Raw genomic sequence first — 11,512 nt, forward strand, 5'->3', positions numbered from 1 at the left:
GGTGAGCATTCCATATGCATTTAAGAAAAATGTATATTTTTCAGTTTTTGGGGTGTAATGTCTCAGAAATGCCAATTAGGTCAAAGTGGTTGATGTTGTTGTCAAATCATCTATGTCCCTAATGACTTTCTTGTCTCGTTATTTGTGATCATCTCTTATAATAACACTTTTTTTCCCCTATGAGGAACACATCTTCAGTTTTATAGTGGGAGTTAATGGCACAGTAGCATGAAGAAATTCAGTTCAAAGAGAGTTGTCCAACAAAACAGCTATTCCTTAAATTCCTTAAATAGTGTACTCTCTGAAAATCACCAGCAACTCACAGAGCCAGATTTGGGATACTACAGAGTCCCTGGGCCTCCCACAGGAGAAACTTGCCCGTTCTGTTTCCCTGCTTTCTCAGCTAAATGGAGGCCCTGTCTACCTGTAACACTTATTTTCCACAAATGTTATTCAAATATCATTTCTTCCTCCACTGATTTATTTCCCCTTCCCCAACTCTGTTAACATCCAGGTACACACAGTAGAAACTCAAGGTTAGGTTAGGGTTTCATCTGATAGGCAGGGACAGGACAGGGATTATAAATCCCATCTCCCTGGCTCAGATCAAACCTGAACTTCTTCCAGGTGCTCATTCAAACTCTGACTTTGTAACTAACTGGTACTTCTGGTTCCCATTTTTCAGACCCTAGCACTGAGGCAGAGAGGGAGTATGGTGTTTCCCTTTGAGCCTAGGATAGTGCCAGCCCCACACTCAGCAACTACTAGGTTCTAGGCTCCCCCATTACTGTGACAGAAGGAGGAGGCTTTTGGTCCCAGTGATCCACAATCTTTGCAGAATACCTGTTCTGTGCCAGACGCTGAGAATATAATGAGGCGTGATGGGAGGGTGACTCTTTTGACACCCTCCAGATGGGGCAAAAATATTGTTAAAACTGTAGTCCTGACTTATAAACTTTGGCTTAAAAAAAAAAGCCAGTGAGTGAAAACTGACCTCCGACTAAGCAGATGAGCTCTTCTGCTTTGAAAAAATAAAATGAAGTAGAAACAAAGACTGCTGAACCAGTGTCCAGGGACGGATCAGTCCAGGCAGGAAGCAGTCAAGGGACTGAGGGTTACAATGATCAAATGTATTCTCCATCTCAGGAGACCTTTCTGGAACTGTCAGCAAGAGAAATGGATCACTGCCTGGCCTGCTTAGGTGGCAGACTGCAGAGGGCCCCCTGTTGCCCACTGAGTGGCTGCTCCTGCTACACATGCAGGCAGTGTACCTCCTCCTGCTTCTTTCCAGGTCATTTTGGTGTCAGCCACAATGGTGGCCCTGGGGAAGCAGCCAAGTGCCTGCCCTGGAGGTGCCCACCTGCATGGTGATGGCTTCAGGTGTTTTCACCCTGACACCTCCATGTCTGCCAGAATTCAGGGTGTCAGCACCTGGCAGAAGTCCAGAGAAGGATCAGCTAAGGCCCTGACCCCCAAATCCCTATGTCCAGGGTGGTCCCCAGAGCCACAGTCTACTCCTGTCCAGAGGCACCCTCGTCCTGCCCTCGCACTCGCTCCCCCAGTCGCAGCCCTGTGACTTCTCTCAGAAGGCCAAAGTCATCCTTTCCCTCCATCCCCACAGCCCTGCTGCTGAGACCCGCAGCCCTGTGCCTGCACCCTGCCCCAGCCTCCACCTTGGGCTCTGTGCCCAGTGTTCTTCCAAAACCAGATCTTAGCATCCCATTCTCCTGCTAAGAACTTTGGCTTCTCCCATTCTCGTACAAAACAAAGTTCAGACTCTACAGTGTGACATTGAAGACCCTCGTGTTCACCCCCAACTCCTTCCAGAGCCCCCTCTCACTCCCTGCTCCCCAGACCCCTGACACTTCTCATACCACTGCATCTGTACTAGCAGTAGCCTGGAATAGAGCCTTTTGCAGGTTTTGTCTCTACCAAAATGCTATGATCCCTCAAGGACCAGCTTAAATACCAGTCCCATCCCCCTACTCAGCAAAACCTCTGCCCTGGGCCCTGCTCACCTCTAGGCCTGCTTGTTGCTGCAGGGTGGCCAGTGTCCAGCTTTGCGCTCCCCCAGTGCTGTTCGCTGCTCCTGCGTCCCTCTACATGTGCTCTGCCTCCCTCTCTCCCTGACTATCCCTGCTCCCCCTCTCAGGGCGACTTCCCAACCCACTTTCCTGGTCACCTGCTGGCACCTGTGCCTCCCTTTCCAGACGGCTCCCCACCCTCAGATGTCCTGTGCAGTGGTTGTCTCCCTCTCTTCCCCCCCCCCCCGTGCCCCCAGGGCCTAGGCCCAGCGCACAGGGGGGATCCTCCATGAATACTTATTAAATGGATGAACAGAAGAATGAGTAAATGAACAAGGAAATGCTTGACTGACAGAATCCATTAAAATGAACCTTTTAATAAATTGGAAAAAATTTACAACATTGTTGTGACAATTAGAAGTTTTATCACTGAATATTTGGTAATACGAAGGAATTATTGTTAATTTTTTTAGGAATGAGAAAGTATGTGTTTTTTTTCTCGAGGCCTTGTCTTTTATAGCTGTGTACTGAATATTCACAGATAAAATGGTATGGCGTTTGGGATTTTCTTCAAGATGATTTGGGGCGGAGGAGTAGGATGGGGTACAAATGAAACAAGACTGGCCATGAGTTGATGGTTGCTGAAACTTGATGGGGGAACATGGGGTCATCATACTATTCTCCCTACTCTTAGATGTTTTTGAGGTTTTCCACTATAAAAAGTTAAAAATAAAATAAAGGATCAGACCCACGGATGGGAGTAGGTGGGAGAGATGTAGCCTTCGTGTTATCAGTAAGGGTGGGGAAGATAAGGAAGGCTTGCCAGAAGGGAAATTATTTGCAACTCTGTTCTCAGGCACATTTCCGGCATTTTTGCTGAGGGCCTTTGTTGCAGAAGATGGTTTTACAATCAAAAACTCACTCCTCCTATCAAAGCAGGAAAAGCCTAGGAATTTTCTGTGTGCTCTGCCTGCTCTCCTCCGCCTCCATCAGCTTGCTCTGGGTGGAAGGAGGGGGAACATTCACCACCTGAGACTTTAGGCAGAGAAGATTTTCCCCCAAGGGGTGGCGAGGGGCCTGTGTTGCGGGGAAAACTGGAGGATACAAGGGTCACATCCTTTGGGGCTACAGCGAAAGCACAGAGCTGTGTCCACAGCCAGACACAGGCTGCAGAGGCTGTCCTAAGGGTCCTCTCTATCTGCTGCCTTCAGCAGGGGCAACACCTACCCCACATCCTCCAAGAGAGGGGGTGCTAGGCTGGGCCAGAGTCCACAGGCCGCCCAGGCAGCCCAGGAGCATCTCAGGGGTGGGGGCACTGGGATACTCTGCCTCCTTTACCAGGGGTGGTAGAAAAATTTCTGGAAAGAAGTCATATTTATTATCAAGAGGGAGAGCTCCTCCATTTTACTGGGGAAAATAAACCTAATCTGGAGTCTGAGATGGTCACTGCAGCCACTAGTAGGGGGACTCCTGTCCCCAATGTCCAGGCTGGGGCCCTACCCCCTTCCCAGCACAGTCACCCATCTGGCCCCATGCTCCTTGCCTAGTGGATCTCGCCCCACCCATGTCCTGCAACCTCTGCTCCAGACACATATAGTGGCTTCTCAGTCATTGTACTTGACGGGATTCCACTTCCATGGCCTCTGGTCCTATCAGTCCCTCACCTTCCCCATCAACCCTTCCTCACCTCTCCTTCTGCATCTCCACTTGTACAAGCAGAGATGGTCATTCAGGACCCAGCTCCTCATGCCCTGATCTCTGCAGCTCTAAGTAAGCTGCTATCCTCTGAGCATTGTTGCAACTTACCCCACCCCTGAGCGCTCCTGTTTCCTGCACTGCGTTTTCATTATGTCTGCACGTTTCTCCTCCCGTGTCAGATTGTGAGACTCTGGTTCATCCCCTACCCTGTACCGTGCACTGTCACAGCAAGGCTCAGAGAGAGCATGCTCAGTGAAGGGGTAGGTCCAGCTGCAGCCCCTCTTGCTTCCTGCCTCTGGGCCAGAGCTGGACTCCCTAACATTTGCTAGAGGATAAGATCAGCCTCCCTTGGGGCACCTGGAAGATTCTCTGGGCTGGGGAGGTTGGGAGAGGGAATATGAGCCTGGTTCTTGGTTCTTGGCTCCTGGAGCCTTTGATTCCCCTTGGACAGAAGGTTCTGGGGTGGAAGTTCACAGTTGGGGAAACTGAGCCAAAGAATGTCAGTGCCACAGTGGAAGAACTTAAACCCATTAAAGAGCAAATACCTCAAAGACAGAAACCATTTCTTAATCATTCTGATGACCAGGTCCAGTACTTGGCATAGGGCTCAGTTAAGATAGCTAAGATCTGATCTCTGTCTTGAAGGTGCTCAGAAGTTAGTGCAGCCTATAGAAATGTGCCCAGTTTCTAAAATACAATGTCCTATAGCAGAGCTGCAGGGGGAGCGGGTACAAAATGCTGCATGGGAAGGGGAAGGCTTCACGGAGGCAGTGACATATGACTGGGTCTTGCAGGATGAACAGAATTAATAGGAGTTCTTAAGGTGGAGAGTGGAGGTCATTCCAGGAAGAAGAAATACGATGTCTCAGTGTAGTGGGAGGGATTGGGGGTAGGGTGGGGAAAGAAGTAAAAATGAAAAGTCCAGGGAAGAAGCCTTGATAGTGCAAACCTGTGCCAATTACTGGTCCAGGTGAATTATGTGGAGGTCAGATTCAGTCTTCTGACATCACCTGTCTCGCTTATAAAATCCCCCAAATCTTGTGTGTGTTTTTTGTTTGTTTGTTTTTGACCGGTAAGGGGATCACAACCCTCAGCATGGAGTGCACCAGCTATCCCTATATAGGATCCGAACCCGCGGCCTCGGCACTACCCACGCTGCACTCTCCGAGTGAGCCACGGGGACAGCCCCAAACCTTGTGTTTTGGCAAGAAGGCTCAGGGGATGAAGAAGGAAAGGAGACAACAGGGCTGGCCCCAGACAGTTTGTCACTCACTTCCTGACAGCCCAGGTCCCCATGCCTGAGGGCTTGCAGGGGGCTGAGCACCGGGCAGAAGGTGGGGCTAGAAGAACTTAGTGGCCCTTCCCACCCTGCATTCCATGGCTCTATGATTGATGCTGGGAATTATTTCAGGAGGTGAGAAAGGACATACCCAAAGCTAATCCTTTCTTTGAGTAGTGACCTGCTCCTGATCACTCCTGATCACTGCAGACTTCAGAGTTAAATGGGGACTATTGTCTCCATCTTGTTAATGGGAAACTGAGGCACTAGGGCCCAGTGGCCTGCAGGCATTGCTGGGACTGGGGTCCAAGGCTCCTGAATCTCTTGTGTGACCCAATGGGACTGTAACTCCTGGAGGGTGCAGGCTGTGTCTCCTTCACCCCCAGGGTCCTAAGCCTGTCCCCAAATACCAGCATGTTGAGAGAATGACTGAATGAGGGCTGGAGCAGCTCAGGACTGGCAGTTGGAAGGGTAAGAGCTAAGAGCTGGAGACAGAGCGGGGTGTGAGCACTGAGAGGGCCTGAGCGTGGGTGGCTGACTGACCAGGGGGCAATGTGGAAAGAGGGGTGACCAGGGACAAAGTCGGTGTGTGCCCAGCCCACATGGGAACAGGGGTATCAGGGGCAGACTGCCCCAGGCCTGGGTTCCTGCGGAACATCTTAGCAGTGGCTCATACAGAGCAGAGGCCAGGCCCTGATTGCCTGCTACTGGCACAGGTCAGGAACACTTCAGACAAGCTCTCCTCTCCCCTTCATTTCTCACATGGTGCCTTTTCTGCTCACTGCTGGCTGGCAGCAGAAGGAGGCCGGGCTGGAGAGAAGAGGGCAGCTGCCGGGAGAGCTGCAGTGGCCGCCTCACGACACATCGGTCATTCAAACGCTCTTTCCTTAAACTCTTCCATACCTATTGTTTCACTGAAGTGACCTGGTGAGGTGGGTGTTATTATCGTGCCCATTTTACAGATGAGGAAACTGAAAGCCAGAGAGGCGAAGTAGGTGGCAGAACCCAGGTAGGACCCAGGGTTGTGACTCCACATCTAGATCTTTCTCCACCACAGCCCAGTCTGGCTCTTTCCTTGGTATCCCGGATGGCACAGCACAGGGAGGCAGGCTGTATTTCACCCAGCTGCTCTGGCCTACCAGGGGCCACTGCCAACAGCACAACTCACCGAGGGCTCCCTCACCCAACCTGGCCTCAAGCTTCACCCAGGGGCTTGGGGAGCTTGGGGATGGCATCTCCCTCTGACTATTCACCAGTGTTTCATTTCTTCCTGCAGAGTATTTGCTTGGACACCAGTGGTTGTGTGCGCCAGGAGATGTTGTGGAACATTCTAGAGTGGGTCAGTTCCTTCTGAAATGTTACTATTGGTCTGTTGGGTGCCTACAGTTGTCAGCAGCTGGATGCAGCGGGTGAATGGCTGAGGCATCTCTGGTTGTAATAGAGGACTCTTTCTAGAAACCCGCTTGCCATCTGCCTTTCCTGCTGCCCAACCCCTTCTCCAGGAACTCTGCCTAAGGCCACCTCCTGTAAATAGGATGCTTGGGAACAGATTTCTCCACTTAGTCCAGACAGCACGGGTTGCAAACCATCTTGTGGTTAACCAACACTAGAGGCTAGCCTCACTGCTCGAAGAAAAGGGTGCGTATCTGATAGATGGGGCCCTCACCCCTAGTTGAGCCAGGAGGAGATAAAAGAGCTTGCAGGATTGAGCAGCAAGGATGAGGTCCTGCCACCTGGGACCACTGTGCCTCACCCCCTCTGCCGATGCCAGGCAGACCTCTCTACACCTGGACCTTGGTTTCTCTGCCTGCAAATGGGACTGGCCTTGTGCAGCCTGGACTGTCCTGTCATAGCTGCAATGGCATAGCAACCTGTGCAAAACAGCCAAATGCTGCATTGTCCATTGAACACAGGGCCACATTTCACAGATGAAAGGACACATTTGTTTTTTCTAAAGCCAGCACAAGCCGGCAGGTGGCACATGGGGATCCAGGGTGCTGCAGAGACAGCAGTCATTGGGCTGGTCTGGGAAGACACATACGGCCTAGCCCACCCCTTCCTCTCCCTCCTGACAGTGGAGACACTGCCATTCCCTCCCCCTGCCTGTCCCTGCAGATGCAGGCTCTAGTGTGGGCATCCCAGGGTCTCTGAGTGGGTGAGGTGGGTGCCCAGGGCTCCTGCTGGAGCATTCTGGGACAGGGCTGGAATGACCTCACCTCTCCCTCCTGGCAGAGGTGTAGACATGTGTCAGCCCGGGCCCTGGGGCTCCCCTTGCTCTTTAGTACGGTGAGGTTCTCTCCGCCCCTCCCCCATTCCTGCATCCACTCCAGACCCCTCTCTGCGAAGAAGGGGCCATATCTAGTGAGGACTACCCTGGCCTTGGGTCAAAGGCTGCTGGAGACCTCCCTAGCCCACAGGGGTGGGCTGTGGCCAGGCAGAGAGGCAGAGGTGGGTGGGTAAAAGGCAGAGATAAGCCTGGCCCTGCCTCAGGGCCTCCCCCTGTCCTCGGGGTGAAGTCCAGCCTTGCCTCCTCGGCTCTTGCCTCCAGCCTCAACTCCTGCACCCCCTCTGGGCTCCAGCCTCATGGAGCCTCTGTCGGTTCCCGCGTTCCAGCTCCTCTTCCAACCTTTGGCACATGGCTCCCTCTGCCCGCTTGGTCCTCACCTCCTCACCTTGTTCCCTCCTGCTGGTCACCCAAGTGTCAGCTCAGCGCTGCCTCCTCCTGGAAGCCTTCCCTTTCCACCAGCCGCAGCCAGGGTTCGGGCGCTGCCTCCGGAGCTTGCATGCTGCACTTGTCCCCATCCTCTCTGTACCCCACACCTGCCCTGCTTGTGTGCCCACGGGTAACCCTGCCCCACCAGAGGTGGGCTTCTTGAGGCCAGTGCCTGGGTCATGCTCAACTTTGTTTCCAGTTCCCTGCATTGGCACCTGGTTGATCATAATAACTGGTCACTAAAAGCATGAGGGAGAAGGATAGGCAGAGACTTCACAGAGGAGAGGCCAGGGATGGATCTGAGGGAAGCCAACAGCATCCCCATCATGCTGGGGCCTGGAGAGCTACTGGTTGCCCTGGTTTCTACAGCCACCCTGGGGCTTCCAGGCTCCAGACCTCCCCTCACCCTGTGCCCCAGGAAACCAATCTGTGGGAGAGGCAGAGAGAGGAGGAAGGGGCTCTGCAGGGCTGGGTGCCTCAGCCCTGGGTCTCCCTGAGCCCAGGGGTGGGGTCCTTGCTTCTGCCGGGGCATTGGCATGTTGGTGAGTGCAAGGAGAGACAGACATGGAAACACAGGGGACCCTGATTTTCAAGAAATGACAATGGCCAGTCAGGCCATGGGCAGATGGCTACCTATGAAAAGCCTCATTGCCCCAGCCCCTGCTAGAACTTTTCCCACCCATCCTCCTAGCCCTGCCCTATCCCCATCAGCCCCCGGAGCATGGGCTGTCCCTGCTCTGAGAGCTGGGGTCCCTCTAAGACAGGGGCTTCCCTACCTCGGAAAGTCACTTTGGCGATCCGGTCGCCCCTGCCCCGCAGCTCCGAGACCGTCTTGAGGTGGACGAGCAGGGCCATGCTGGTGTGGAGCACCTGGGCACTGCCAGGCAGGAGCAGCAGGATGCAGCTGGCTGGTGGAGTGCAGCTCACACACCTCACTCCTCTCTGCCGCCTCCTCCTCCCCCACACCCCCTCTGATGTTGCCCACAGAGACCAAGGCAACCGAGCCGAGCTGCTCCTTCCAGCGACTCACAGAGCCTCACATCCCTGCCAGCCCCCGCCCCTCCACACTGTCAGCCCAGCGTGTGTATATCTGTGTGTGCGTGTTGTGCACCCAGCATGCAGCCTGGGAGTGCAGACACAGAGTCGGAGTTCATTATTCAGCAGCCGCTGGCTCCCAGATAAAGCCCTGTCCAGCTTTAGATGTCTCCTCCCACCTCCCGGAGCAGAGGCTCCTGCCTGCCCCTCATCAGAGCTCTGTTGCTCCCCTGCTAAGCAAGCTCTGCCACCAGAATTGGGCATATGGGAGTGGGCATGGGGCCATGGGCACCCCAACCACAGGGGAGAAGGAACTTCATGATCTGTCTGCACAGGAAACTGGTCTGTTGCACTGGTGTCCCGGGGGTGATCCATGCTGCCTATTGCAAGTCAAGTTGGCCACCAGGATTGTTGCTGCCTGAAAGGCTCAGGGAACCTGTCCAGGCCAGGCCAGGCCTGGCTGCTCTGGATGGGTCACACTGTGCCATGCAGAAATCCTAACTTAGGGCCCCCCAGGATCTACCAGGCAACATCAAGGCTATGCCTGGTAGCTGGTCTTTCAGAACTGAGAGCCTTACAAGAAGAAGGGAATGTATTTGTCCACCTGCCCCTCCATAGAATACACCCCTAAGAGGCTGGGTCCTGACCCTCACTTGAGACCACTGGGTCTGAATCTCACGAGGCTGGGAGGCTGGGGCTGCTGCTTGAGGGGAAGCACAGGACCAGACTCTAAGCATGATGGGAGATGTCTTGTTGTGAAGGCAGCAGACACGTCTGTTCCACTAGAGGCAGTGTATAAGGGTCCAGGGCACTCATCTAGCCCCATCCAAGGGCTGGAGACTAAGAAGGCTGGGGAGTGAGACAGGCTGATGTTTGGGGTCCTACTTTAATCAGCTGCTAGGAGCCGAAGAAAGGACGTCTGGCAGAAATTCCAAGGACCAAAGGAAAACTGCCCTGTCCTTTCTTCCAGCAACATAACTGGGAGGGGCCCTGATATGGGTTGAATGTTTGTCCCTTCCAAAGCTCATGTGGAAGACTGATCTCCAATATAGCAGTGTTGACAGGTGGGGCCTTTAGGAGGTGATTGTATCATGAGGGCCCTGCCTTCATGAATGGATTTATCCATTAATGGGTTAATGGATTAATGGGTTATCATAGGTGTGGAGTGGTGGCTCTATAAGGAAAAGGCGATCTTTTTCCTTATAAAAAAAAGTGATCACGTGAAAGTGATCTTGCCATTCTCACTATGGGACACCCTACTTTGCTGGAGATAGTCACCACCAAGAAGGTCCCCACCAGATGTGCCCCCTGGACCCTGGGCATCCCAGTCTCCAAAACTGTAAGAAATAAATTTTGTTTTCGTATAAATTATTCAGTTTCGGATATTCTGTTATGAGTACAGAAAACGGACTAATACAGGCTCACAGCGAAAGGAACCCTGGGGGCCAAGACCCCTGAGCCTGGAGCCTGTGCAGGGTCATCTGTACCCTTGCTCTTGCCATTCATTCTTGATGGAATGCCCCTGCTGTGGATTGAATGTCCCTTCCAAACTCATTGAAGCTTGAATTGTGTCCCCCAAGTTTTTTGTATTAGAAACTTGGCCCCCACTGTGACTGGGAGGGTGGGAAATCCCATTATGGTAATTGAAAGGTGGGGCCTTGAAGTGGTGATTAGACTATAGGACCATGTCCTAGTGAATGGATTAATAATGGTGGTCAGGGGCATGGTTCTGAGGGCTTTAAAAGGAGAGCATGTGAGAGTATCTCTCTCTCTGCTCTGCCATTTTCTGCCATGTGACACCCCTGCATCGCTGTAAAGCCACCATCAATGAAGATTCTCACCAGGTGTGTTCCCTGGACTTTGGACTTCCCAGCTTCTGAAACTGTAAGCAATAAGTTTCATTTTCTTTGTAAATTACCCAGTTCTGTATATTTTGTTACAAGCAACAGAGATAGAGCCCCCACCTCATGCCAACTCCTCACCTGGACTCAGCTCAATGGGAGCCTATTTCTGGGGGTGCCCTTGCACTCCCACCCAGCCTAGGTTAGGATCCTCCTCTGTGCTGCTCCTGCCCCTCTCATCTCACGGCATCCCGGGCCTGCTCCATTTACCTGTCCCCCCACTGACCCTGGGGAGGTCGGAGCACAGCATCTTTGCACCCCAGAGCCTCAAACGCTGTCCTGCTTTAGAAGGATAGATAGCTTTACCGGGTAGGAGGACAGCCGACTAATGTTGACAGGATAAAAGGATAAGCTCAGTGACCTGTCAGAAACAGAGTCCGAAGGTTTAGAAAGAATACATTTCCACAGTGTGGTGACAAGAGATGATTCCTTTTGAATTCTACGGTTTGAGTGACCTGCAGGATGTCCCAAGAGTCTTCTCCCCTCCTCTCCTTCTAGATGTTTCCTTACTATTTTGCCCTATTTTTTTCTATTTATGTTCTTTTTCCTTCTTTCTCCTTCCTCCCCCAATTCCTGCTTGTCTTTCTCACATTTATCTAACCATATTGAATTAAAGAATGTTTTAGAATATTATATTTATTGAATACAAGTGAATGCCTACCATTTTAAAAAATAGCAGATGAATTTAATGTGCTTCTTTTTTTTCCCAAAACTAAATTCATTGGAATTTTCCATCCACGAGGTCATCAGGCAATCTGTGTTTGAAAGGCTTGGTCTCTCCTGAGGAGGTGAATTTCATGAGGCCTCTTACAGTCCTGTGCATCTTTAGGAAAACACCCACGAACCTGCCTTGGGCAAGTAA

The 11,512-nt window shown here is 52.3% G+C and overlaps 1 protein-coding gene across 5 annotated transcripts in view; it reads right to left on the minus strand.

Moving 5' to 3' along the window:
- The window catches only part of OTOF (otoferlin), a 97,965-nt gene extending 89,396 nt beyond the window's left edge, over positions 1 to 8,569 (minus strand). For all 5 annotated transcript variants that reach the window (XM_063077902.1, XM_063077899.1, XM_063077900.1 and 2 more), the window contains exon 1: positions 8,491 to 8,569. In XM_063077902.1, the coding sequence (XP_062933972.1) occupies positions 8,491 to 8,569 (79 nt within the window). The remainder of the gene's footprint in view (positions 1 to 8,490) is intronic.
- Between the last annotated feature and the right edge of the window lie 2,943 nt (positions 8,570 to 11,512).

Source organism: Cynocephalus volans, chromosome 14 (assembly GCF_027409185.1).
Source record: "Cynocephalus volans isolate mCynVol1 chromosome 14, mCynVol1.pri, whole genome shotgun sequence".
In the NCBI taxonomy this organism is placed as follows: Eukaryota; Metazoa; Chordata; class Mammalia; order Dermoptera; family Cynocephalidae; genus Cynocephalus; species Cynocephalus volans.